The sequence below is a fragment of the Neurospora tetraspora genome (assembly GCF_033439725.1).
Source record: "Neurospora tetraspora strain CBS 560.94 chromosome Unknown B0H65scaffold_5, whole genome shotgun sequence".
NCBI lineage: Eukaryota > Fungi > Ascomycota > Sordariomycetes > Sordariales > Sordariaceae > Neurospora > Neurospora tetraspora.
In genome coordinates, this window is record NW_026944387.1 from 463855 (window position 1) to 490372 (window position 26518).

General features: G+C 50.7%; 9 protein-coding genes and 1 pseudogene across 10 annotated transcripts; 5 read left to right on the plus strand and 5 right to left on the minus strand.

Moving 5' to 3' along the window:
- Positions 1–1864: 1864 nt before the first annotated feature.
- On the plus strand, positions 1865–2354 carry B0H65DRAFT_468032 (uncharacterized protein). The gene has a single exon (XM_062826939.1). It carries the CDS (start codon positions 2116–2118, stop codon positions 2269–2271), a length of 156 nt encoding a protein of 51 aa, XP_062680151.1. The 5' UTR covers positions 1865–2115; the 3' UTR covers positions 2272–2354.
- Positions 2355–7816: 5462 nt separating this feature from the next.
- B0H65DRAFT_t277 lies at positions 7817–7886 on the plus strand (annotated as a pseudogene). The gene has a single exon. The product of its transcript is annotated as a tRNA-OTHER (tRNA).
- Positions 7887–13069: 5183 nt separating this feature from the next.
- B0H65DRAFT_411503 (uncharacterized protein) lies at positions 13070–13891 on the minus strand (the record flags this gene model as incomplete). The annotated part of the gene is made up of 1 exon (XM_062823839.1): positions 13070–13891. A coding segment is annotated over one exon (822 nt), but the record flags the coding sequence as incomplete, so codon positions are not given.
- A 289-nt stretch (positions 13892–14180) lies between these two features.
- B0H65DRAFT_217400 (uncharacterized protein) lies at positions 14181–15111 on the minus strand. The gene has a single exon (XM_062822006.1). It carries the CDS (start codon positions 14987–14989, stop codon positions 14234–14236), a length of 756 nt encoding a protein of 251 aa, XP_062680153.1. The 5' UTR covers positions 14990–15111; the 3' UTR covers positions 14181–14233.
- Positions 15112–15908: 797 nt separating this feature from the next.
- On the plus strand, positions 15909–16575 carry B0H65DRAFT_428015 (uncharacterized protein; the record flags this gene model as incomplete). The annotated part of the gene is made up of 2 exons (XM_062824724.1): positions 15909–16038; positions 16100–16575. Coding segments are annotated over 2 exons (606 nt in total), but the record flags the coding sequence as incomplete, so codon positions are not given.
- A 522-nt stretch (positions 16576–17097) lies between these two features.
- Positions 17098–18167, plus strand: B0H65DRAFT_217421 (uncharacterized protein). Its single transcript, XM_062822007.1, has 2 exons — positions 17098–17306; positions 17379–18167. The coding sequence occupies exons 1-2, from the start codon at positions 17234–17236 to the stop codon at positions 18044–18046; spliced, it is 741 nt and encodes a 246-aa protein (XP_062680155.1). The 5' UTR covers positions 17098–17233; the 3' UTR covers positions 18047–18167.
- Positions 18168–19145: 978 nt separating this feature from the next.
- Positions 19146–20587, minus strand: B0H65DRAFT_217433 (uncharacterized protein). Its single transcript, XM_062822008.1, has 2 exons — positions 20519–20587; positions 19146–20464 (listed from the first exon to the last, which is right to left on the minus strand). Exon 2 carries the CDS (start codon positions 20367–20369, stop codon positions 19179–19181), a length of 1191 nt encoding a protein of 396 aa, XP_062680156.1. The 5' UTR covers positions 20370–20464; positions 20519–20587; the 3' UTR covers positions 19146–19178.
- B0H65DRAFT_540060 (uncharacterized protein) lies at positions 20314–21898 on the minus strand. Its single transcript, XM_062829138.1, has 5 exons — positions 21678–21898; positions 21270–21610; positions 20878–21215; positions 20519–20829; positions 20314–20464 (listed from the first exon to the last, which is right to left on the minus strand). Exons 1-5 carry the CDS (start codon positions 21739–21741, stop codon positions 20442–20444), a joined length of 1077 nt encoding a protein of 358 aa, XP_062680157.1. The 5' UTR covers positions 21742–21898; the 3' UTR covers positions 20314–20441.
- B0H65DRAFT_468063 (uncharacterized protein) lies at positions 21586–22224 on the plus strand (the record flags this gene model as incomplete). The annotated part of the gene is made up of 2 exons (XM_062826940.1): positions 21586–21621; positions 21678–22224. A coding segment is annotated over exon 2 (235 nt), but the record flags the coding sequence as incomplete, so codon positions are not given.
- A 371-nt stretch (positions 22225–22595) lies between these two features.
- B0H65DRAFT_526220 (S-adenosyl-L-methionine-dependent methyltransferase) lies at positions 22596–25027 on the minus strand. The gene is made up of 3 exons (XM_062828855.1): positions 23721–25027; positions 23361–23670; positions 22596–23306 (listed from the first exon to the last, which is right to left on the minus strand). The coding sequence occupies exons 1-3, from the start codon at positions 24815–24817 to the stop codon at positions 22869–22871; spliced, it is 1845 nt and encodes a 614-aa protein (XP_062680159.1). The 5' UTR covers positions 24818–25027; the 3' UTR covers positions 22596–22868.
- Positions 25028–26518: the final 1491 nt, after the last annotated feature.

Here is a 26518-nt window from a genome sequence, read left to right on the forward strand (position 1 = left end):
TGTTCGGGGCGAACACTGTCTTCCATGCCGATACGATACGGAGGAAATGGAGCACATCGTCGGTCATGTGGAAGATAAAATCGACACTGACATGGAGAATGTGCGATTTGAGTTGGAGGACAACTTGTTTGGCGAGACGCAGCAGCTTGTGGTGGAGAAGGCGGAGGAGCAGCAGTCGCAGTTGTGGGCCGATATGCGACAGTAATAACCTCTATGCTGTGATGAAGTGTTTTGTGGCCAAATTTACTAAGTACCTAGCTACTCTAGCTGGCCTCCTCTACCCTACCCTCTGAAGGTAGCGGCGTATTTGTTTTCTTGTGTGGTAGGACCTCTTGGCCCAACTCAAGTCTGGATCATACGTCGACTCTCGATACAGTTAACAACTTGGGCAGCCTCTACGCGGATCAGGGCCGACTAAAGGAGGCTGAAGTGATGTGTCAACGGGCGCTGTCTGGTTATTCAGCAGCCTTAGGCTCGTCCCACGCGAAATCTCTTCTTGTCATAGAAAATATATGTTACGAACTTTAAGCGAATAACACGGGCCAACCCAAGCCACCGGTGAGCCAGCGGCTCACGGTGGGGCAATGTAACCATTGCAAGGTCCGACACCAGGATCAGACAAGGAGGGCTCACGAGCAAGGCTCACGGCTGGTGAGCCAGCTCACGACGGGTGAGCCATCGCCAGTGAGCCAGTCTACATGAACGGACAAGGCATGTATAAGAACCCCGAGAATCCTCGACACTAGATAGTTCTGCAGTAGTCAACAGAATATTATCACTCAGACTAGTATAACGCTACCATACTTGTCGTGAACCTTTTGGCTTCACCGAACGTCTTCTGATAGTCTTCACCTTCAGCTATCCCATTTAGGCAGGTCAGACTGCCGTTCGTCACAATATAGCATCTTTACAACTTGCAAAAGGTAGCGTCTCCCTGCAAGAACTAATAGTTAAGTTTGCTAACATTTACAACTACGTTCATCATTAGAAATCGAATCGTCGTTCAATTATTCTTCGGCAGATGAAATTACCTCCACGATAGTGGAAGCTCCGCTTCAATTAGGTTCATCAGCCGCAACTAAGACGTCGTTGAAGAGGAGGCGCTCAAAAATTGGGAATAACTTACGAGATAAGATACGCAGAACCTCTACGAGAACTACGCCATCTAAATCGACGGAAGGCTGAACATAAAGTTGGAATTGCGTTGTAGTAAGGTGACTTAGCTGTTACGCAATGTAATGACTTTTACAAGTTCACTACTTCGGGCCTGGGTTAAAAAGGCCCGTCAAGTCTTGAAGATCTAATTGTCGAAGTGAACGGAGTGGATCTAAATATGAGTGTACAAGAGGATAAAAGAATAGTAGTGGTGAACTTGTTAATTGAAGAAGAAAAAAAGGGAAGAAAGAAAGGGTGGGGGAATCCCCCGATATATGTACATGAGTGATCCATGTGTGGATCGATACACTAAATACTAACAAAGATATCCATCTTCCTCAACAATGGGAGACGGACGGAGCGCGTAGAACTTCTTCCTTTTTTCTCGTTTTCCCCAGCTTGGTCTCACGCATAGCAGTTGGTTTTCAGGCCCAAGCCCTGTCTTTTCACGCGCCCAACCTACGGCTCCGTGACACTACTCAATTCTCATGACATACATCACCATCGTTATCCTGGTCCCCGTCGGCCAGCCACTCTGGTTGTGCCCATCGTCACTATTGTTATCCGTCAACTTGATCTCGCTAGTGTTCCAATTCTGAGCGCTCGTCAGCGGACCCACGCTCTCCCTGCTTCCCGAAATGCTCCTCTTCACGTCTTTCCCCTCTCCTCTCTCCACGTCCGCCCTAAGGGCAAAGAAGTTGCAGCAATACGAGCGACTCGGTTGGCAACCACCCAAAAGGAAGGGAAAAAAGGATCGGTTCATTTCAACCATATTCCGCGAACCCGAGGCCCTTCGAGCTATCCTTTCCACGAATGACCACCCCCTTTCGGGCTCCACAATCTTGACAGACGGGAGAAAGTTGACAATACTACAGGAGGTTGTCACTACGAGTCTTGGCGTTCCCGGTCCAGAATTCTACCTGTGGCTTCATCGCCTCTTATGGGTCGGCCGTCCCGCAGATGATGGCAGTAAGCGGGTGGAAAGACGAAGGGGAGTCATCGACGCAAGGAGTCCTTCCCAATACAAAATTGACCGCTCTAGTCCGATACGCCTGTCAGGTCATGGAGTTCAAACTATATATGCAACCCTACGACTGTCCGGGAGAGAGTGTATGAGATGGATCACGAATGATGGGAATGATGTTGATTGAGGGACCCAGCTAACTGAGGCTGGAAGGGATCGCCAGCTATATAGAGCTGGCGATACAAAGAGGAGGAAGGTCTGCAAAGGAGGGGATTCTGGGAAGTGCCAGAACCGCTGTCAAAGAGGGTGCCTGCAGGGCAAAGGACTAGCGGTCTGTGCAGCAAACGCCCAGAATCTTCTCACAGAGTGTCGTTCCCCCGGAGCATATTAGGAGGTACATGGCATCACAGTACGTTCCCTATCAATGTGCTTTTAACTTATTACCCCTCTACTAACTCGTGCTAGTGTTGAAAAGCAATTGTCAACGGCGTGGGTGCTGAAGTTGCTCTAAGACTTTCTGCAGACCAGCGACTTGGCTCGCATGACTGAGCTGAAACAAGTCGAACTACCCTCCGAGCGGTCTAAGGCCAAGATCTTCCTCAACCACAGTTTATGCGGTAGGTAAGTCTGCTTCCCACTCTCGTTCCTGACAAAATTGTTGAGACCCAGTTGGCTTGCCGCAAGGTCGTAAGAATAAACCGAATACGTTACGGTCAGTATATTATATAAGCTAAACGCGTCGTATGATTTTTCTTCCCGCGTCTGCTTCCAGTTATCATGCAATGTGTTGGAACCGGAGCTTCTATGTCGCCTGTATCCCTAGCGGCTGCTTTCAAGTTGCTTCATCGCACTGAAGGTCTGTCACACGGACATCGCCAACAGTCCAGGGTCAGGGTTGCAAGGCCTAGCAGAGCCTCGACGCTTGGCATCAGCCTCGAGATGGCCGGGGGCCTCCTCAGAGATGTCCGGAGGCCTCCGGCCGCAACACTCACCTCGGCCGGACTCTCGGCCACCGGTACTGCTTACCCGAACTTCTCTCGATGCCACCGGGCTAGAGAGCCAACCACGGAAGTGCCGAAGACACTGAAAGATCACCACAAGACAATCCTAGTCATCCTAGGAATAACCACAACCAACCAAGCAAGGAGCAGGGTGCCCGGATGAAGGACGGCGCTAGAAGGAAGATAGGGAATGGATGAAGGCATTCCGAAAGATCCACATGTACACAGACTGCTAGACAAATGCTTTGAAGCCTCAGGTGACAAGGCTCGATACGTACCTCAAGTACGTACCGATTCCCTTTGGCATAAGAAGGCCTTGAAGCCCGGCCTTCTCATGGAGGTCGAAAGGGATCAACAAGGCCTTCGAGACCAAAGAAGTTTATCAGCTGAATTGAACTACTGTTCCAAGCCCAGAATACTGCCCTTGTCACAAGGTCCTATGGCTAGTGTAGGTTGCAACACCAAAAGATAGCAAGTTCTCCAGTGTCTTCCAGGACTTGTTAAGTTCGTCCGTTCGTTCGTTAGAACAGCAATGGTTCAAGGACACCGATACAAATTTGTTACGTCATTTCGGAGGAAATAATCTGGACGAAGGCAGAACTGCGAATGTGGGACAAAGGCGATCTCAAATTGCAACTAAGATCTTCCTCATGGTCTTTGAGAGACCTTGTCCTGCCCATGACCTTGTCCTTCTTCACGTCACTCTCGTTTTCCTTTTTGGTACATGAAACACTGCGACATTTCCAAGCTTTGTTCCAACCGCCCATCCTTCATAAGACTTTTCCTTTTTGTACATGAGGCACTACCAGACATGAAACCTAGCTCTATCCCGACCATTACCCTCCTATCAGTGCCCATTTGTCACGAGTCCCATACATGTCCCACCGCTTTCCGAGGCAACCGGGCTTTCCCAGGATTTGGGGAACTTGATGCAGTCAGATGCCAGCTGCGCTTCTCTGCCTGACGAGCGGGGCAGCCAGTCTACACGCATTGTCACAGGGTTAGCCTGTGTCGCATGTGACTGGCCAATGGCGGCCTCCTGCCGTGGACCCACTAGGGTCCACAGCTGGACTGCCTTCATAAGGCCAGTCTTCTGGTCACTCGTCGACACTCTCCTCCTTTCTCCTTCGTGCAATTACGCATATTCACATCTACCATCTACCCTTTGCCCATGATAATTGGGTAACTTGGGTACTGTTTGCTGCGATGCCCTGACTGGCCTATAATGATAGCACCAGTACAAGGTTGCTACAGTGAACTATGCACTTGTAGCAGAGCGGAGCGGAAGCGGTAGGAAGTACGACAGCAGTGCTGAAGGAAGCAGCATAGTTGCAAATACAATAGAAGGATGTTGTAAAAGAGGTCTTAGGGAGAACTCTGCTCTCAAGACAGAAGATTACAGTGGACTCTGCACTGTGAGAAAAGACTGTATTGTATTGCTTGAGTTGTGCTTGCTTGCTTAAGGAGTGACTAACTGAAGGAGAGGAGAGGTCTCTATATACATGGACACTAAGCATCTAGAAGCTTCTGTTGAATCCTATGATGACAAATCAGTCTGGAAGAAATGCTAACCAAGCTATAAGACTCTAGAATACAGTGGCAAAACCTCTTGTATTCTAGTACATTCTGTGGGGACTGAGTTAACTGATTCCGTAGAAGGAATAGTTCAATCAGCCTTCTATACTACAAAGTAGTACAAGGCAGTTACAAGGCACAGTACTAGCCACACGTTAACAGGTACTTTAATATTAAAGTAAGAAAGGCGAGCCGAAGGTTGCTATAGGAAGGAATCCCTTTATAGGAATTCCTTATCTTATTATAATGTCACAGGGTTGTGACTGCCTATATAGTATGCACTTCGATGTTCGTTGGCAAGCGAACATCGTCCTATCTTTTATAGGTTTGGCCGTGTGGGCATGTGCATCCCACCCTGTCATAGTATGTTCGCTTACCACGGTGGGAGGTCGTGGGTTCAATCCCAGACATGATATTTTCGAGGGCGGTTTTTTCGTGCTGCTTTCCGTCCCGCAATGCGGTCTGACACTTTGGGGTTCCGGCGAGAACCTTGGAAACATTCGTACGAAAGACAATGCAACGCAGAAACCGAAATATCAACGGCTTCCCATTGGAAAGGGGGATACGTCGCCCTTTCAGGTAGTGCTATATAGGCGCCTTGCATCCATGAGATGCCTCTCGAGTTTCGGCTCTTGCAGAGCCTCTTTTAGGGGAAGGTAGTGTCACAGGGTTGTGACTGCCTATATAGTATGCACTTCGATGTTCGTTGGCAAGCGAACATCGTCCTATCTTTTATAGGTTTGGCCGTGTGGGCATGTGCATCCCACCCTGTCATATATAAACCTACTTTATATAGAGCTATATAACCAGGTAGGTATAGTTAAAGAGTACGTACCTAATAGAATTTTTATTTTTTTTAAAAACGTTATTTTAAATTAAAAAATTTTAACGTGTTAGTGATATTCAATACATATAACACTGTATGCTCTACAGTACCGTTAACTACCAACGTAGTACCAATTATTATTGGGCCAAGGGTGTAGCGCTACTAAGACTACTCTGGTCGGTCCAAATTAGGATAATTAAGGAAGGTACTGTACTCGTCAGTTAGGTGTAGAGCCTACCCTCTAGGGGTCTCGCTTGCAACTAGCCAACCGACTCTCCTCGTCCCTCTAAGAGTCGGATTTTTTACCTTCGTCTGCCTGCTCAACAAGGCCTCTGAGCCGATTATCCTTCGACGTTGACGAGTATGGCCAACTTTGCTTTCGCGTAGAAGAGTTAAGGTCGACATAAAGATGCCCTAGCGTTGATGCAAGACTGCGTGGAGGTTCGGGAGTTGTAAGAGCGCTAGTATGGATAAGTCGAAGGCGAAGCTAAGACACCATCTATGACAGAAGATTTAAGGTGAGGAGGAGAAAAGAGGAAGAGAACTAGATACATGCGTATCACGGGCAAAGGGTAGATGGTAGATGTGAATATGCGTAATTGCACGAAGGAGAAAGGAGGAGAGTGTCGACGAGTGACCAGAAGACTGGCCTTATGAAGGCAGTCCAGCTGTGGACCCACTAGGGTCCACAGCAGGAAGCCGCCATTAGCCAGTCACATGCGACACAGGCTAACCCTGTGACACTAATTAAAACTATATACTATTCTATTTATTTGAAATCCCTTTATAAATATATATTATCTATTATGACAGGCTAGGGTGCATATACCAAGTGAGCCAAACTACCAAAAGATAGGCCGATGTTCTGCTTGCAAGGCAGAACACGGAATGCACACTATAAACCAATGTCACTAGATCCTATGACATCTATGCCTTCAGAGTCCTACCGTGCAACTATCTTTTTAGATACAGAAAGACTAGATACTATTTACCTCGTTATTCACCCTTGTCATGGCATGGCTGGACAGGTTCCCAGAGGACTGGGCACTGGGCAATGGGAGCCCAGCACAGGGCACCATGACACATCGGATGGAATGAGGCTTATGCTTCTTATCGATAAGCGAGACGGATTGGGAAGGCGGCGACGAGTGGCAGTTCTGACTTATATGTCCAGAACCGTGATGCCCTCGTTTGACAGCTTCCTTTTTCCTCTTTACACTTAATATTACTTTGATTTGTGCCTTCTAGTCTTGCAGTCCCTATCTCTTGTAGAATCACGCTCTCACACTTTCGATAATATTAGAAAGTACGATGGTTCATCACGGATAATAATTGACCCACTTCACCAAAGCTACCTCTAGCTATGATAGGGTTAGTCCTGGTTTACCTGTACCACAACTATGGCCGCCTTCCTAAACTCCGCCGACCGGTATACCCTTTACGATTTGGCCCTCCTTACTAGGGCCGACCGCCCTCAGCCTTGGTAGGCGCTTTTCCTTTCCGCTCTATGCTTCCTATGCTAACCGTCTGACAGCGCCGTCCGCGATCCGCCTTGTGCCATCTCTTCCTGGGAGGCCGCGAGCGCCGTCGTGAACCTGCCCCCCAACACCACCGGCGCCACCATGGTCCTGGCCGCCGGCCACTTCGTCTGTACCCAGCAAGGTCCGTCAGGTTCCTATTCCTTTTTCATGAGTATTAGCGCTAACGAAACCATTTCTCCAGGCAACAACACGTATTCGGCGTGTCCCGAAACTCTGAACCGGCGCCTCTGCGATTTCCCTCCGGTCCTCCATGATCGTGTGGTCGCGTTTTAGAGAAACGTGATCGCCGTTCACGCGGGAGATATGGATGACATCGCGCCCGCCCTCGTTGTCGCCTTCCGTGATTCCGCCAATGCCCTGATGGCTGGAATCCACATCGTTTGCGAGCGCCTTTACATTTTTCCTCTGGTGCCTTCCGAGCTGCATAGCCGCCGCCTCAACGAGTGGATGGAGCGCTACGACTTTCGTCGTCCTGCCAATGGTCGCCCTGCTGGTTGGGTTGCCCCCGCTGCTGTTCTTACTCTCGACGGCGAGCAGTTCGACGCTGTGGCTCCCGCTCCCCTGGCGGCTCCCGCTGCCCCTGTGGATGCGGTCGGTCTGGCTGATGTCCTCCAGGTTGTGAATTCGGTGCACGCTGATGTTCGCCGTTTGCTGCCCGCCGAGGTATCCCCTCAGCCCCACGATGGGAACGCGCTGGCGTTGGCGGTCAACAATGCGATGATGGACATTGGTGAGATTTGAGTCTGGATTGTTTGTTAATGGGCGCGGCGGTCGCGCGCGAGAGTCTAGCTCTTGAGAAGATGGGTTCGACTCCCATATTGACGCACAACCGCAGACTCGGAAACCGTCAGCGCCGCCTCCCCACTACCGTAATGCCTCCGTCAGAACGATATTTAGGTGGTGATGCTGAAGGGTATCACGTGAGGATATCGATAACAGTGATAAGATAACGACTGTGATTACGAAATGTGGGGTTGTTGTTGTTGTTGTTGTTGTTATTTTTAACGTCTACTTCCGCCTCCCGTAGGGCATGAGACGTGCCACATCGGTGAGTCTAGCGTACAAAACTGTCCACCAAAAACCATTAATCCGAGGGCAACCCAAGGCCTATTGCCAGTGTAAATCACGTGTTGCCCATAGCGTAAACGCGGCCCAACACCTCCAATCGAATCGCCCAGTGAGCGAGTCGCCAGTATATGGCGGGACCCGTAGAACAAAGGAAAAGACAGAAGAAAGGGCAAAATCACTCCTCCCCGCTCTCGCTCTCGCTCTCGCTCTCCTCCTCCCGCAGGGCCTCCTCCCGTCTCCTTACACGGTGGACTAGCCTGTCCAAGTCCACCGTAACCCTCTCGATGTCGTGGCCGTGGCCAACCTCCACCCCTTCGCCCCGTAAAAACCCCGTAAGATTGTCAGCAGTGCCTCCGTTGTCGATGTGCTGTTGCCAGAGTGACTGGCGCCATGCCTTTCTCGTGCAAGTCCACGAAAAGAAGTGCGAGGTCTGGATCCTAGCGATGAAGTGCTGCCAGTAGATACCGATAGCAAGGGAGAGATTCCTCCGCGTAGTCGCCTCGCCTGTGACCGGGGAGACCGCGTACGCCTTCCTGCAGAAGAAAGGGTGGAAGGGGTTCTTCCAGCTTCCACAACAGCATGTGAGCAAGGCGTCTTCGTGCTCGAAGCGCTCGTGGTAGTCCTTGAAATCCCCATGGCCTGATCTAGCTGCCAGAAGGTGGTGCAGGGAGCGTCTGTCCAACTCTTTTAGTTCGTCGTTAGGCTTGATAGAGACACCCAGCCGGTAGTCTGCATACGACTCTGGCTTGTTCGCGGCCCACCATGCCTTGAAATCCGTACGCGCCTCCCTCTTAGCAAGCCGCCTTGAATGCGCAAGGGTAGCCAAGCCTTCATTGACTACCTCTCCTCCTTCAGCGCCCGCCTTAGCGAGCTCGTCAGCAATCTCGTTGCCCGTGATGCCCTTGTGGCCAGGAACCCAGCGGACGCCCACCAGACTGGGGCCATAGCCCTTGCGGGTGGCGCGGAAATCGAGGAAAGCCGCTTGTGACGACGCAGCTGGGGTTCCCCGGAGTCCTCTAATGACGGACGTGTTATCAAGGCATACCGTAATGCGTGGCCGGGCCTGTGCCTCCGGAAAGAGCGCCACCGCGGCCTTGAGACCATGCCGCGCTCCTTCCGCCTCCGCATCAAAGACTTCTGCATATTCTAATTGACCGCATCCACGGCCAAGTTCTGTCTGCCCCTGGAAGATTACGTAGCCAAAGCCTACGCACTCGCCCTCTGGTCTTTCTTCTTCGGCGTCCGGGTCCTCCGCGTGCGCTGGAAGGTCCATCTGCTTAGCTATCATAGAGCCGTCGGTGTAAACGACGACCTCCGAGGGATCTAGCTGGAGAAGCCATTCTTTGAAATCCTTGGCAGCCCTGACCTTAGACGTGGGCGCTGGATCCTTGTGCGTGTTTCCGTTATAGACGGGCGGCTGTAGAATCGGCCGTGGGAAAGGCAAGGCGTGTTGGGCAGCCGTCTGTAGCGTTGTAGGGCGGCGGGGCAGGCAGTGCGGCGTCACTGGGGAATCCGAAAGACGCGGGACGAGCGGGTGGGCGGGATCTAAGGTGAGGAGGCGCACAGCGTGCCGCCGGCGGGCCGCTTCCAGAAGAAGGGGGACGGGGGGCAGGCTAGCTTCGCGGTAGAGAATGGCAAGGCGCGTCGTTCTCCATACCGGTAAGCTGGCGCGGATGGCAGTGTTAACCGCCGTCTGCACTTTATGGACGAGGTCCGTCAGTCCATTGTTAACAAGCGGAAACTCCCCTTGTTTACGGTGAAGGGCGTGCTTCTTATGGCCTGGCCACCAGATTTCAGAGCCAAATAGGGCCTTTGGCAGGACGACAGCCTTCATAGCCTTCACCATGGAGCCTGGAGGAGCGCCGTGGTAGACTCTGTTAAGACCGCGTATGTGGCGGACTACCTGCTTGGCGGAGGCGAGCCTGTGCTCAATGTGGTGCTTCCAGTTCAGCTTGCTGTGGAGCCAAATCCCCAGCCAACGCATTGCCGGCTGTGCTGCCACCTCGACTCCTCCGTGCGTAATGGTAGGGAAAGGCGCAATTTGTCTTTTCCTGGAGAAAAACTGAATTTCGGTCTTGTCCGGCGAGAAATCGACGGCGTTGTCCACTCCCCATCGGACCATGGCGTTCAACTCTCGTTGGGCCTTCTCTGCAACCTCTTCGTTCGAAGAGCCAGTAACAAGGACTGCACAGTCGTCTGCATATCCAAAATGCTGCGCTTCGCTCTCCCCGAGGCGATGGACCGGTTCTGTGTAGAGCAGGTAGATGATTGGCGAGGCAGGTGAGCCCTGAGGGAGCCCGCATCTAAGACGGCGCATAGGAGTAGTCACCCCCGAGTATCGAACGCAGGCCATACGGTCCGTCATAAAAGACTCCACCCAGCGGACCACGCAGTCTGGCCACCCTTGCTCCCGCAAACGTAAAACTAGCCTATTCACTAGGACGGCATCAAAGGCACCTTTGACATCCACAGCTACTAGTGCAGCAACGAGTCCCTTGTCGAGTACAACTTCGATGTCGTGGACCAGAGCTTCCACAATATCGACAGCCGAACGCCTTGGGAGGGCACCAGCCTGCTGGGGATTTAAGACCCCGTTAGAAATAGCCGTCCAAGCGATCCGCCTACCAATAAGGCGTTCAATGCCTTTTCCAAGGCAGGACAGGAGTGAGATGGGCCGCCATCCCTTGGCCGTCGTTTGATCTTTCCCCGGTTTCGGTATCATAACCACTTCCGCCTGTCGGAAGACTTGGGGGTGGTAGCCGGTAGCGACGCAGCCCTGATAGAGCTGCTGGACAGAGTCTTTAATAAATTCCCAGGATGCTTTTAGCATACGGACCGTAATGCCATCGGAGCCGGGGGACGTATTGCCAGTACCGCAAAGGGTTTTGTAGACTTCGTCCGCGTGGACGACGGACGACCAGGGTAGGCGACGGCGTGATACCGTGGGTACCCAGCCAGTTTCGAGGTCTTCGTCTTCGCTGTTCCTTTCTAGCAGGGCCGTGCGGAGGGCCTCCGCCTTGGCCTCTGGCTCAATAACCGTCTGCCCGTTGATGACTAGCGGGGGGGCCTCCATTCGGTCGCGGGGCTTGTGCCACGCCACGATCCGATAGATGTCCTTGTCGTCTTGCGCCTTAGTAATAACGTCGTCGAAAAACAACTGCTTTGCTTCTCTGACTACCCTCTTAAACTCCTGCCGAAGCGCTCCTATCCGTTGGGGGATGGGATTCGGGTTGTTGTGCCGATAGTTGCGGAACATTCTAGATGCATGCGCACACGTCTTATTCCACCACTTTGCGTTCCTCTCAGGTCTCGAAGGCCTGCAGGTGATTTGGAGGGCCTCTGTAAGGACGTTGCAGAGGGCCTCGGCGAGCTCGTCGAGCCTTTCGGGAGAGTCCTCGCCTGTAGGGAGGAGCGGGACCAAACCCATGAGAAAGGAGACATTTTCAGCATAAAGCTTAATAGCCTCTGGGTCTTCCCGAAGGACTAGTCGACGGCGGGGAGGCATTACCGGCTGGGTAGGGATGTCTGTAATACAGACCTGGTGATCAGAACCGCAGTCTAATTCCGGAGCGACCCTTGTTGAGCAAAGGGGAATATTCGTAAAAGTGAGGTCGATGGTATTTCCACGATTATGAGTAGGAATGCCGGGCACCGTCAGTAAATCGAGGTCGTGCTCTACAACGTAGTCAACAATGCGCGTGGCGCCCTCTGACGTCTCTGCGCCAGGTTGCCAGGTGTGGTGTTTAGCATTGAAGTCGCCAGCAAGGAGTGTCTTGGCTGTTGGTTGCCAATTCTGAAGAGTTTCAAGGGCAGAAAACGTCATCGGATCGTCGGTAGATATTAACGAAGGTGATTCCTTGCGTCTTTACCCACAGAAGATCCCTTGTAGACCCGAGAGTATACCCCCCGGCTGCCATATCCTTACGAACGTAGGTGGCTACGCGTGGGTGGGTGGCTGCTTCCTCTGTCCATGTGCGGACAGGAGTGTAAAGAGCGTAAAGGGGGTGCCCAGGAATACCAAAGCGGCCCTCGTAGAACCACGCCCGTGGCTCTTGGATCATAATTACGTCCGCTCCAGCCTCACTAGCAGCTTGGAGGGCAATTTCGTGCGTATCTCGTGCTCGTGCTACGTTAGCCTGAAAGATACGTAGTCTAGAATTGTTCAGGCTATTACGAGAGGGGGTCGAGTGTCTACTCATAGGCCAGCGGCCCTCCTGGAGGGCGTTTTATAGCGGTTGGAGCGGCGGACTGCGGCGTCGGAGGACGAGTCCTCGCTCAACTGGACCTCTATCATATCCTCATCAGCTGAAGGCTGGGTCTGGTCAGGGCTGTCGGAATTCTCGGGGCTGGAGGGGGCGGAGCTGTAGCTGGGCAGCTCGCCGGAAGACGTGGCAGTGTCTTCCTGGCTATCGGGGGGAGCGGGGCGGTCATGTGCCTTGGAGAAAAGGTCACCGCCGTCGCGGCGAATCTTCTTCCGTTGTTGAGGGGTCGGGCGGATGACGGTATCTCCTTGGCGCCTTGGGCGCATGGGACACTCGGCGTGGGTAGACTTGAAGGGGCCACGGCAGTTGGCGCATTGAATGTGACGGTCACACTTACCGTGGGCATTCTGTCCGCATTGTGGGCATTTAGCAGCGCGAGCGCACCCTCTACGGCCATGCCACTCAAAGCATTCTGTACACTGGTCCAGCGGGCGGCGTTTCTGGACGAGGCGGCTACTGTTGCTCACGTCGAAGAGGCGGAAGGGGGAGACAGGCCTGTCAAAGGAGATAAGCCAGGTTGCATAGGCCTCGCCAGGTTGATAGTACTGGGAGGGACGGAGGGCGACAGGCTCTTGGCCGGTTTGGACGAGGACCTCGTCCTTAATGGCAGTTGTAGTGTCGATAGGGACGATACCGATCCGCATCGTCATGGGCACATTCTGGACGGCGTAGGTGACCCATTTCTTGGGCACTTCGACTTGGACGCAGCCAAAACGGGCACCAATCTCATCTTTGTGGGCCAGGAGGGTCTGGCGGACAGCGTCGTCTTTGGGCACGAGGGCAAAGCCAGAGGGGACCTTATGGCAGCCAGGGATATCAGTAGGGGCGAGTCGAAGAAGAGACTGAACCTCCTTGCGAATGGCGAAGGCGTCGTTGTTGGCGAAAGGGGAGTCCCTATCTAGTCGGAGAAAGACGCGGCCGTCACTTTGGGGCAGCGTAGCCTTACGGGTGGGGCTGGAGTGGGAGCGGGAAGTAGAGCGGGAGGCGGGAGTGGAATCCGCACCGCGGGCGGCAGCTTCTGCAAAGGAAATGGGCCCCTTCCCTTTGCTTGTCGGGGCGGAGGAAGTAGAAACCTTCTTGCCTGCTGGGGCGGTGGAGTCCGGGGTAAGCGAGAGCAGTGAAGAAGCAGAACTTTTCTGCAGGGCAGTGGTGATAGTCCTTGCGAGGTGGTCAGCTTCACGTGCGTGGGCTGGCGAGACTACGGAGAGGCGGGCGAGTTCGGTGTCGAGGAAGGCGGCGAAGGAGCGGTAGACCTCCGCTTTGGCGAGAGCTTCAGAGATGAGGGTCCCGGCGAGGGACGTGAGGGGGCCGGAAGCAGCAGGGGAGGCGGTGGAGGCGTGGGCGTGACGGACTTCCTCGTCTGCAGTCCGAGCTCTCTTGGCCGACTGCGCCGTCTTGGGGGGCGGGGGCGGGACGCAAAGGGTGTCCGGCAGAGGGGTAACCGGCATCATAGCCGGCGGTGACGGTTTGGGGGCCCCAGGGGGCGAAGGCGTAGACATTTCGTCGTCGTGGTTGTTGAGATATCGACCGTGAAAACGGCGACCTTGGTGGTGTTAAGGATTTTGCGGGCAACCTAGCGTTAACACTAACACTTGGCGTACATAGTATGTACAGACAACGGGATCGGCCCGGGGATGACGATATACACACATACAACACAAGCTTAAGGGAACGAGAGTATCTACAGCAAAATCAGTGGAATATTTGCGACGTCGGTGACGATGGGGACTTGTTAATTTATTAAGTCACTGAGTGTTAAGGCTTGGTACAGATTTAGTTTGGAAGATGTGACAGCACCAGAGAGGTACGGTTATGGTCGTGACAGGACTTGGGTCGAGATATCATGCAACCTTGACGAACCTCCACACTGTTCCCTCCTGCCCATCCATCCAAGTCATCGATATTTCGGATCCCTCTTTCCAGCTCGGCTCCATCCATGCCTTGACAAGTCGCTGTGAGGTTTGGAAGTGCATCACGTGCCCACGCTGCTGCGGCGCCTCAGGTCCTTGCTCACAACCTCCTCCCGCCCTAACGCATAACAGCCGCTGTAAACGGTCATGGGCATCGTTGGCAACATCAAAACTGTCACGAGAACCCGAAGGGGCGCCGAGAAACCGTCCGCTCGCGGCATTGCGAAACCCGAGCCAGCCGTCCGTTTCGACGCATTGCCAGTACCAGTTACATTTGCCTTCGAGGGGGCGGCCTTTTTCGAACATGGCCGGGACTTTGTGAAGGGTCAGCTTGCCGCCGACCAAGGTCAGGGCTAGGTTGGTGGGCTGGTGGAGGATGAGATATGTCAAATTGGCCGTGGGATTATCGTCACGGTCCGGGTAGAAGTCACCAACTGATCCAGATACGGACGATTCTAATAAGCGTTCCATCTTTGGACGAGGCCTCGAAGCGGCGAAAGTAGGAAGAGCGGATGGTGCTGTTGGTTCCGAGTCGGACGTGGGAGTTTGGATGGTATTGCTTGAGGAAGTTGAGGATGCACGGGAGGCAGAAGAATGAGATGTTGTGTGCGTATTTCTTGTTGGCCGTGTGTACGTCTTTTCCTTCTTCCGGACGCGACTTAACCGGCCATCGAATGGGACGTTCATCTTGGTTATGGGGGAAAAGGTATTTATAATCCGAACTGATCACCAGGACGGAGGAAGAAGGATGAAGAAAGCAGGAGACTGCTAGTGTTTCTTACTCTGATGGCAACCAATGCTCAACGGGAACGCTTCAAACGGCTCTCCATTTCCCCATGCATGCCTACCTGACAGGAAAAGGATGGATGCATGCTTCTCTAAGCCGTTTGATCCAACAAATGTCCGCCACGCCGATACCTGCAAACGAAGTTAACAGCGTGCACGGCCGAGGACAAGTCGGTGTCTTTTGGGCGGCTGAGTGGAAGCAACAACTGGATTGACGTTGATTACTGAGGAGAAACCAAGATTCATTCTAACGCTAGGTGGCGCATGGTGAGGGCGCAAAAGCCGTTGGATGCTTAAGGTGGATAACCGACGGGAGGCCATGCCAAACGCCGGTGGGTGTTGTGAATGTGAATATTTCAGTGGAGGGTCGTGCATGTATCGTGTCCATGCTTCCATAGACAACAACATGTGAGGAGATTCTGGGCGTTTGCTGCACAGACCGCTAGTCGTTTGCCCTGCAGGCACCCTCTTTGACAGCGGTTCTGGCACTTCCCAGAATCCCCTCCTTTGCAGACCTTCCTCCTCTTTGTATCGCCAGCTCTATATAGCTGGCGATCCCTTCCAGCCTCAGGTAGCTGGATCCCTCAATCTACATCATTCCCATCATTCGTGATCCATCGCATACAACATCAGGTTCTGGAATGGCGTTTCCACCCTTTCGACGCAGGCCAGCTGGCTCCGTGACTCAGCCAGCTCACGGTACGGCCGGAGATGATCCCTCTAAAGACCTAATAAGTTCTCTAAAAGGGTATGATCATTTGGCTCTCGTCATTCCTCCGTCTTCGGAACTTGCAGGTGTTGACAATGGCCTCCGAATAGGCTCCACTCCAGCGGGGAGTACTCAGACCTCGTGATATCCTGCGGAGGAAGGGAATACCATGTGCATAGGGTCATCGTATGCACGCAGTCCGAGTTCTTCTCTGCAGCTTGCCGCGGAAGTTTCAAGGCTAGTGACAGTCCATACACTAGCAACGACACTAAACTAACGTTATATTTAGGAGGCACAAGAAGGAAAGATTGACCTCCCAGATGATGACCCTCGGCTTGTCCATATAATGGTACATTATCTATACCACTTCGACTATGACGTACAGCTACAACACGAGCGTAGTGGTTTTGATGGGTTAGAAATGGACGGATACGAAACCAACGTCAATGAACCGGCAGCGGACGCCCTTCTGACTCATGCAAAAATTTACGCCTTAGCAGAGAAGTACTTGATCCGTGGATTGAAGGCTCTCGCGCTTCGGCAATTCAAGGCGGCGGCTACTGTCTCCTTGGACATCGATGATTTCCTTGGGGCAGCGCTAGTGGTTTACGAATCCACTATTGAAGACGACAGAGGCTTAAGAGATGTCGTCGTGGAAACCCTTTGTAAGCATTCTGAATGGCTAGACGAGGAAAAGGTGCGAGATGTGGTTAAGGAGTTGGGAGCTTTAACGTATGATATGGTTATACATATGCGCCAAAACCTTATTTTCTACTAAACTAGGTCTTACGTCAGTTAACACGTTAACGAGATGGTCCCCGATGATGTCTGAGAGATAATGCCGCCCAATCCGGAGATTGAGGCGCTGGAGGCCATTGCGAGTTGCTCGGATTCGGCAGTTACTGTCCGGTTGTGCTCCCACCGCTCCGTCATTCTCGGGGCCCACTCCGCCGCCACGGCCCCGCCCGGTCCGTAATACCGCCCCACTGATCTCTCTCAGCCAATCGACTCGTCTATAAAGGTGTTGGCGGCTGCGCCAACAGTGTGTTGCAAGCCAACCACCATGATTATAATATGCCAGGATGGAAGGGAAGAGGTAGGCTGATGCAGGCAGATGAAGGAGGTAGGTCTAAGGAAAACAAGTGAAAAGTCGGGCACGTGCATACTCTAAGTCGAGTTGCAGGCTGCCGGCTTCGGCTCTCCGTGGAACCACTCAGAATGGGACAAACCTTGCCGCCTCATGCCGCTTCCAGTCAATCTTCATTGGCTTCCCAAAGCCCTGTTGGCTGCCACCCAGGATTATTGAAAACCCCTTCATTCCCCAACATGCGGCTCAACTCCCGAGTTCTCGCACACCCGATGACCAACACTGCATCACCCACGCTCCCATTTCCTCAGTTTGGTGTCGTTTGTTTCTACCCCAGACTTCACCGAACATGTCAGGCCTGGAAGTCCTCAGCGTCGCTTCCAGCATTATCTCAATCGTCGACGCAGTCTCAAAAGTCATCAGTGCGTACCGAAACATCAACGGCCTCCCCGACGCCGTTAGGGACGCCTACACTCGCTTACCATTGGTGGCAGACACGCTCAGACTGGCCATAGAGTGTATGAACCAAAGCCAACACGGCAATGATCTGGATGACACGGCAAAGAAGTCCTGCAGTGCGATGGTGCAAGTTCTTAAAGCATGTCAAGAAAAAGCCGCGCTGCTGGGAACTCTCTTCGAGGCGATCTTGCCCCCAGGGACGACGCGCCCTTCGGCGCGCAAGCGCTTCACCACCGCCGTCATCATGACGCTACATGTCGGCAAGAGCAGGAAGGTCGAATCGCTGATGAAGGGTATCCTACAAGACATCCAGCTTCTGGCGAACAATCGTGCACTGGATGAGGCCACTAGAGGCAAGATGAAGGCCAGAATCGAGATGAATATATCAGCTCAGAATGATGTCGTCCCGTCGTCGGGAACTTGTCCATCGCCCCCGGCTACACGTGCGAGTCCAATTGCTTGTGTTGAGGATCATAAACCTTCTGTGCCGTCAGTGCCGTCAGAGCAGTCGTCTGTACCTTTGTCACAAGAACCAAGGCCACCCATGTCGTATCACCAACCGTCCGTCTTCCGTAACTACGGTACTGGAACACAAAATGTCCACTCTGGCCGCGGCAACCAGAACATTAACAGTGGACAGGGTTACTTCTTCAGCGGAACAGTCACCGGTCCTATCCACTTTTCGACTGCTGCCAGCTGTTAAAAAGACGCCACTTTATCCAGGGCCCAGGCGGACATCCTATTCCACACAGAAATCGTGGAGATATGTCACATTCTTTAGATCCGTTATCACTTGTCTTCGATCGCGCGGGTATACGGGCATGAACCTATTATGATACGGGAGCTAATAGGAACGACTCTGAGGACTGGACATTCGAGGGTTAAGGCGAGGACCCAACGCCAATGTGACGGACATATGGGGGAAGCCGACCTGGATTATCTGGATGTCTTCTAATAGTGACGAATGGAGGTGGGGCCTGAAGACAATGTGTTGGGACATCTTAGGACATGTTAGGACTGGACTCTCTTTGGTACTTTTGTTGATGCTCTTTTACTTACGTTGGTTTTGCCTTCCAGCTTCCTTTCATTTTAAAATACCCTACTCAATCAAGAACCCCATCTGGGTTTAGCAAGGGCGGTAAAAAAAATCTTCCGCATGCTGGAGTGATCATTGGTGCTGCGTTCGCACTGAGTTACTAGCCGCTTGGTTCAAGTGTCCCGAGGGAACGGAACGCTAATTTAGTTTGGTGCACCCCAGAGAAAGTGGGTCTGTTGTAGAATAATTGGATAGTATACGGTTGAAAAGAAACGTAACATATCAAGTGATAGCCCAGTTATACTGTATATCTCACGGTTTCATATGTATTGGATATCACCAACAGTTGAAAATTTTCTTGAATCTAGAACGGATGCCTTGGATATTTAGAGTCTATGACGCAATAGTGTATATCACTTCCAGTTCTAGTTCTTTTGAGAAGGGCGAAGGTAGCGAGCTACAGGAAGATTCTTCAACGTGAACATCGCACTGTCGCGAATCCCCGAGTCAACCTATTTGTGGCGTGAGGCCGCCCCAACAAAGCGGGATTGCCGTTTGGTGGTGCCATTGTAGTTCCGAAGTGAAGCAGGTTTGATCGGATGCGGGGATCGCGCGGGCAGTACAGCCGACTATTTCTACTGAGTCGTCATCTTTTAGATGCTTGTCACCTTTAGTTTATAGTCGATTATGCTTTGGATCAGAGCACGCTTGTGGAGAGCGAGATCTGGCATCGTGGTTCCAGGAGGAGATATCTCGGTGGGAGAGACGGAGATAGCATTCTAGTTTGTATTCTATATACTTAGGATTCTAATTTACTACGTTTTATTGCTTCCTCCACTATGTTTTCTCTTTTCCTCTTCTTCTGTCCCTGTTTTGGTAGGCATTCCTTATCAATAACCACTCCTGTTTGCCCATTACAACCGTGAACATCCGACGTATGTGTAAGCCACGAAGCGAGGTCATTAATCTGGATATTCTCCCCTTCTCCCTTACATTTTGGACAATCGAATGGCTCTACGATTCTGTGATACTTATTCATATGCCTTGACAAACTGTTTCCGGCATAGAACAATTGGCCGCATCTTAAACAAGGAGCGGATTTCGACTTGGTAGTTGTAGCCATTGGTTTGGGTTTGACGATTGGCTTAGTGAAGAGAACCGGAGTATTGATGAAACCATGTACTCTTTCGACATGGTTACTCCACTCCGATGCCCTCTCGATTCTATACTCCTCCTTTCCTTGCCGCTGACATTCGGGGCATGAGAAAGGTTCAAAGGTCGTTGCTGTGAAATGGACGCTCCGATGGTGTCTACTGAGGTTACGTCGACGAGTGAAGCTTTGTAGGCAGAGAAGACATGTAGAGAGCGTGGAAGCTGCTTTCTTATGTTCGGAGGCTGGTTGCTCCATTTCCTGAGCAATCCCTTCTACTTCTCCGTACCTATCATTCAGATACGCAAAAAGCATTTCCGATACTGCAAGCCGCTTTTGGGTAGTTTGGTCAGAACCACTGTCGGTCGAATTTGGAAAAACCATTTTCGTAGCGGTGTCGGAAGCCGGATCTTTGGGGTTCAAGTATCGACCAATGATTGTTGCTGCAGGTAAACTGGGACCGAAGGAGCATCTGAAAGGATTTGGAGGGGGGGCTGGCATATCTTCGGTTGACAGGCCACGAGCCCTAAGGGAATCAACTTCAGCGAAGTAGTTTTCTCGAGCCTGCTTGACAGCCAAGTTTGACAATACCGTCCGTAGATCTCCAATTTTTGCGGTAAGTTGCTTTACCTCTCTATTGTCTGCAGAGAGTTTGAGCTCTTCCCGGAAGTGACGACGCTGTGCGCGAAGTGCTTTCATATCCTCGCGATTTTCAAACGTTTCTAGCGTAGCCGCTGTCGGGTAAAGCGGTGCTTTGTCATCCCTGCGCAAGGATGCGGAGGCTAATAGCTTGAATAGCTTGGAATCGTCTTCAGATGTACTATCGAAAACGAATGACATCAAATTGTGTGGAATATGCCTCGCTTGATAAGAGGTTTCGAATGTTTTTGTGTTATGGCTCAGGATGTGGTTTCAAATAGCGGATGTAAGGGAACCTTGTGTAAAAATTGTAAGCAAAATAGTGAGGGAAACGGGTAAAGGGTTCTTACCATCAATTTTATTTCCACCGCCGATTCGCAGCGCATAGGGCCGGAGAGTGTTTCTGTTGCCCGCTACCAACCATCTCCGGTTCCAAAGTTCCAGAAATTTGTGGTACTTTAAGGGAAAGATAGGCTTTTCCTGCATCCCATCCTTCCACCTAAGTTCAATGCAATCAACATCTTCCAAGTTTGGACGCTGAAGTAATTCGTCGAAGGACGAAAACTCTGTTTCGAAGGCATCATCATGTAGAGCTTGAATAGCTACAAACGTAACTAAACAAACGATCTGGCATGGTACCATAGTAGCAGAAAAGGTCACCCTAGAAAAGTGTTAGTTTGGATCAACAGTTAAAGGCAAGAATACATACACATCTGCCCCCTTATCAATTTTGTTAGCCGATAGCTTGTTTTGATTGATCGTGATCTCAGCAACAAGCCTTGGCTGTTTTGTATCCGGATCGCGAACGACAAGTAGCTTGACTTGTTGATAAAGCATATTCTCATAAGTGCCGGGCCGAAAACCAATGCCTCCTATAAGCACCAATGTATGAAAGGCAAGCCGATGTCTAGGATCACAAGGTATATCGACTGCGCGTTCCCACAAAGTGCTAAGAATAAGCAGAACATCGTCTGTTGTGGCTTCAGTTTTCTCAAATGTTTGTTTGCATGTGAGGTTGAACTTTTGTGCAAGAGTTGATTGGATCCACTGTGAAAAGAAATGTCAGTACACAGTATCGGTATGGGTAAGGAGGGAATCTACCTGGATAACCTCTCCACGGGCCTTCCCACGGTTGCCAAGCAATGTCCATTGTTCGGAACCTTCGTCTGAATCTTCATTTGAATCTTGATCCCTTCTCTTCGCGAGCACTACAGCATCAGCTTGAGCTACTATATGCTTCCATACAGCAATAATAGTCACTACTGATTGAACTGATGGTACCTGCTTCTGTTCCCCGGTCCCGTCTATACACAGACGCTTGCATCTTGCATAGCGTGTATAGTCGGCCAGAAAGCTCTTGCAGATAGCAATGGACTTTTTCTTGTTTCGGCACACACCAAACCAAACCTTATCAGCCTCTTTTGGTGTTAATTGTAACACATCTGTGACAAATCTAAAAAGCATTAGTACGCAATATCAAAGAAAACAGCAAAATGATAAGGTACATACCTATTCCATAGACACCACGCGCGTTCTCGCTGGGCTTTGGTCTTTTTACAAAGCGAACGCTCATGTATTGTTACCGTAAATTCGTCGACGTCGGCAAATGCTCTTCTTTTCCGTTCTTCGACGTCGCGTTCAGTCGGCGGTATCGGCGGTTTTTGTAGCTCCATCCCTTCCGTATTGCATATGGATGGAGTGTGATCGGCACCGTGAGACTCAAACAATACCCTCTCAAGCTGCAATAGCTAACGAGCTCAGTATGTTTAGGAGGAGAAATTCATTAGAAAACTCGGAAGGAGGGTTTCATATGAAAAACCAACGCAACCCTCGCAACGTAGGGGCCGTAATTCATGCGGTAGAATCAACTGGGAAGAATGGATATACAGTGAATGCAATGAGAATGGGACAAAAGTGTGCTTGTTTGGTTCGGTCGGGAATCTGAGGGTAGAGACGCAATATATATCTTGAGGCCCTTCTAACTCGCCTGAAGTGATATACGTACGGAGAAGAGTGTTTACCAAAGCCAACCACACCTCCCAAAAGCCAACCACACTTCCCAAAAGCTAACCACACCTTCCAAAAGCCAACCACACTTCCCAAAAGCTAACCACACCTCCCAAAAGCCAACCACACCTCCCAGTTAGAAGTACTAAATATATGGAGTAGGAGTCAGGGGTAAATGGCAGGGGTAAGTACCTTGTGTAGTGTATGCCTAGCCTACTCAGCTGGGCTTGGCGTAAGTGGAACGGTGCACTCGACGGCGAAGGCAATGGGAAAACGGTTCTAGAAACGGGGGCGGCGTTTTCAGCTGAGTCATCCAAACCCCTGTCGAAAACGGCTCCCATAGATAGTCCTCCGATTAGTGGCTTATCTATGGGAGAGCGGACGGGATCCCGAGTTTTCCACTATCTATGGCCGTATGTACTTGTCTTTTCCAGGTAGGCTGCTTATGAGGGAACCTGGAAGTCACAAAACCGCAACGACGGGGGAAAGTGATGGTGAACCACAGGGTTCGCACGATATCCAACAGTTGAAAGACAGAAAGGAAGGCAAATATCAACAGGAAAGCCCTCAATTGCGCAATCACGACACGATTTCTACAAAAAATGACAAATCTACCAACACATTCCTTTTTCTCTGCCCTTTCACACTCATCCCAGATCCCTTCTTCCTCACCCCTCACTCGAACAGAAACATCTACCAATTAACCCACACAACCTCCGGCAGCACCCCCCTCATAATCTCCCAATGTCCCAACGCGCTTCCCTCCTGCCACTTCTCCAGCGCACTCGTATCATTCCTCCTCAACACACCCAACTTCTCCGCCTCCTCCACACTCCCATTGACACCCCTCAGGAGATCCTCCTCCGTGACCTCCCACTTGGGCAGCAAGAACGCTTCGCGGCTGGGGCTGTTGAGCAAATCGCGAGAGGTAGGGTTGCGGAAGGTGATTTCTTGAGTAGAAGACTTGGTGCAGAAGATGACCATGTTCGTGAAATCACGGCCGTTGTGCGCGGCGGCTTGGGCTTCGTCGCGAGGATGCTCGCGGAAGATGCGACAGGAAGGGCCGAAGACGGAGCGGATTGTGTTGGTTATGAGGAGGGGTGGGGGGAGGGAGAAGTCGCCGGCGTAGTTCTGCTGATCATTAGCACCTGCTTAGGCCACAAGGGGAGAGGAATGGTAACGTACAATGGCGACGACACCGTCCGGCTTGAGAAGTGAGTTCAAGTTCTGGAGGAACTCGTAGGTGAATAGGGCGACGGGCTCAGCACCGCCGGTGAAGACATCGTGGATGATGTAGTCGAATTGACCGACTCCCTGAGTCTCGTTGACGAGGCGATCGGTGTAGCTGACGGCGTCTTCGATCACAGCGGTGTGGTTGGACGGAAGCTGGAAGTACTTGGTGGCGAACTCGTGGACGACGGGATCGATTTCGACGACGGTGGTGTTGATGCCGTGGGCGACGAGGGCGGCGGGTGTGGTGCCGATGCCGAGGCCGCTGGAATATGTTAGTTGTCATCTTCGGATGCTGAGACCGGGAGAACTCACATAACGAGCGCCTTGGCTTCGTTGTCGGGAACCGGGTTAGGTACCTCGACCAACCTCACAGCTTCCAACATGGCAAATACGCCATAAATAGGCTCAGCGACCTGATTTCCCTTGAACCGTCCGGTATCCTTGAACTTCACCCACTCGCCACCAAGCAGACTGTGATCGCATCTCAACACCCTGAACCCATCATTCAAACTGTCCACCACCGAGACATAACCCGTGATAGAATCCCGGCGGTCCAGCACCAGCCATCCCTCCTTTTCCAACCCACTGTTCAACCGAGAAAGCGCCATAGGCGACGGCAGATGCGGGTTCAAAAGCGTAGTGTGCAACAACGCGGGCAACCCAAACAGCAAGAACTTGGACGGCGCAATGGTGGTGTACGAAGCAGCCAGCAAACCCTCCAGTCCAATCCTAGTCATGTAGAAATTCTTGCCGATATTCTGCGCAATGAAGTTACCGCTCATCTTTTCCGCGAACTTGAAAAAGCCGAAGGACCCAAGACCAGGCACAGCATCAGCAATGAACTTGGGCACCGGTCCAAAGTCGGCATACTCCAAGTTCGTCGCAACACACGCCGAGGAGATGGTGATCAACGGGAACAGCGTCAACAACTCCGTGACCAACGGCCCATAGTAAGCACCCAGATACCCGCTCGCCCGGAACAGCAAATACTGAACAGGCGGGATGTAAATAGCGATCAGAGGCAGCAGCTCAACAGGCTCAATGGGCAGAGCGCGATCCAAGAAGATGTTGGACGCCCAACCCGTGAAGCAGGCGGCCATGACCAGCTTGGAGTGCCATATCGACGCGGGGATGGAGCCGTAGACGGGCGAGAGCACGAGCTGCGAGACGTTGGAGGCGATGGCGATGAGGCCGAGCAGGATGATGGAGTGGATGTAGATGGCGAGTTGGCCGGCCCAGTAACCCTTTTGCGTGCGGGCCTTTTTGGCGAGGTCTTTGAGTTCTTGCTCGTAGGCTTCTTTGGATTTGGTGAGGAAGTCGGAGGCGGATGTTGCTGTTGTTGTTGCTGTTGTTTCTTTGGGGGTGGTGGCCTTGGAGGCTTTGCCCCTTTTTGTTGCTTTTGGGGGCATGATGTGAGTATGAGAGTGTCCGATATCAATGTGTGGTCATGAATGAACGTCAAGGTGCAATCAATGAAGGAGTGATGATGTGATCATGATGCACTCATGATGAGGAATTCGTCAGCAGAAGATAAAGACAAAACAATTGATGAAGCAGCCAGCTGCAATGTGGTCTCAATAATCCCGGTCTCGTCTTGGTGGTTGCATCGGTTTCATGAGAAACGGACGAAGGACGAAAAGGGAAAAGAGCTCTTCTCAATCGCGGAGGGGTAGCTTCTGAAGGAGTGGATCCTATTGGCCCTACGGCCGGGGTTTGGAGCGCTCTTACAGGCCGACGGACGCTGTCAGCAAGCGACGGACCCACAATTGTGCGCTAAAACGGCCACTAAGGCGCGACACCTGTGATATTATAGGTAATAATCGATATGGGGTTCGACGTGGCTTGATTGTGTATATGTGTGTGAGACTGGCTCTACAAACTCGAAGCTCTGGCATCTGGATAAATCCCGCATATCCCAGCCCAACTAGGCACGTACATACCCAATAGATCCCTTAGCCTCTAACATACCCTCTTAGATCTAGTGTACAAACTACGTTAGATCTACCTAAATATAACCTAAAATACCCTAAAATTCTCCTAAAACTGGCTAGAAATAATACTGTTCCTAAATTATTTCTTCGTTATAGTAACTTTTAAACTTTTATTTGTAAGAATCTTATCTTATTATATTTATTGTTATATTTACTAATTCGTTACCCGAATCCTCCTCTATAAAGTCCTTTATACTTTTCGGGCGGCCTATAACGATATTTTTACTACTAAATTCTCGTAATTAAATCTATAGCTATTATAATTCTACGAGCTTTAATTGTTCTATAGATTTTAAATATATTGCGGGAAGGAGGCTCTTAGTGAAGTTATTTATAATTTATTCCTTAGTTAGTATATAGATTACATTTATTAGCTTCTTTTTTTACGCTTACTTTAACTAGTATTTATATATATCGACGTATTTAAATTTGGTTACGAACCGAATTCCCTCTTTTATAATAAATTGTATTGTTTATTTATTATTATAGCCTATAAGTATAGGTTCTTAATTTTCGAACCCTAGGGTAAATTTGTTAAACAGATGATAAGTATAGATAGCCTCTTTAATTCTCTAGTTAAGGGATAGTAGTCTAGCCTTTGTAGATAAGGTTGTGATTGTGTTTTGTTTGTTAGCTTATTAGTTAATTGTAGCGCCTAGAAGTTTGAATATAAACGCTTATAACCTCTTTCGATTATAAGAATTATTTATAAATAAGGAATTAATTATAATATAAAAGTCCTAGCGGTCTTTGTTATTTAATTAAAGGGCGTAGTTTTAAATTATAAGAAGGTAGAGTAGTATGCGATTTATAGCTATTTGATGTATGAGATTAGGATTTGAATTAAATTAAATAAATTTAGAGATTGGAAAAGCTATGTTTAATTATGATATAATAATAATATAGAGAATCGAACCGATTTTGATTTAATATGTATAAATTTCGTACGGGGTTATATTATTTTAGTAAAGTAAGAGTTTTTTTCAAGTTATAGGCGTAGAATATAGTTTTTTAGTACGTTTAACCTTCTTTATAATCTTTTAAATATAGTTATATTATAATAATTAAATTAATTTCTTTTTTCGGATTCGAATAATTTTGATGCTTAGAAATTATTTT

Excerpts from the sequence above, each read along its gene's own strand:
- B0H65DRAFT_468032 (XM_062826939.1), top strand. The coding sequence starts at position 2,116 with ATGATGGCAGTAAGCGGGTGGAAAGACGAAGGGGAGTCATCGACGCAA.
- B0H65DRAFT_217400 (XM_062822006.1), bottom strand. The coding sequence starts at position 14,989 with ATGAACGTCCCATTCGATGGCCGGTTAAGTCGCGTCCGGAAGAAGGAA.
- B0H65DRAFT_217421 (XM_062822007.1), top strand. The coding sequence starts at position 17,234 with ATGTCAGGCCTGGAAGTCCTCAGCGTCGCTTCCAGCATTATCTCAATC. Across the intron at positions 17,307-17,378 it reads CGCAGTCTCAAAAGTCATCA|ACACGCTCAGACTGGCCATA; the intron begins GTGCGTACCGAA and ends CATTGGTGGCAG.
- B0H65DRAFT_217433 (XM_062822008.1), bottom strand. The coding sequence starts at position 20,369 with ATGTCATTCGTTTTCGATAGTACATCTGAAGACGATTCCAAGCTATTC.
- B0H65DRAFT_540060 (XM_062829138.1), bottom strand. The coding sequence starts at position 21,741 with ATGAGCGTTCGCTTTGTAAAAAGACCAAAGCCCAGCGAGAACGCGCGT. Across the intron at positions 20,830-20,877 it reads ATTGATAAGGGGGCAGATGT|GGTGACCTTTTCTGCTACTA; the intron begins GTATGTATTCTT and ends ACACTTTTCTAG. Across the intron at positions 20,465-20,518 it reads CGGTGGAAATAAAATTGATG|GTTCCCTTACATCCGCTATT; the intron begins GTAAGAACCCTT and ends TTTTTACACAAG.
- B0H65DRAFT_526220 (XM_062828855.1), bottom strand. The coding sequence starts at position 24,817 with ATGCCCCCAAAAGCAACAAAAAGGGGCAAAGCCTCCAAGGCCACCACC. Across the intron at positions 23,671-23,720 it reads GAAGCCAAGGCGCTCGTTAT|CGGCCTCGGCATCGGCACCA; the intron begins GTGAGTTCTCCC and ends AACATATTCCAG. Across the intron at positions 23,307-23,360 it reads CGGACGGTGTCGTCGCCATT|AACTACGCCGGCGACTTCTC; the intron begins GTACGTTACCAT and ends AATGATCAGCAG.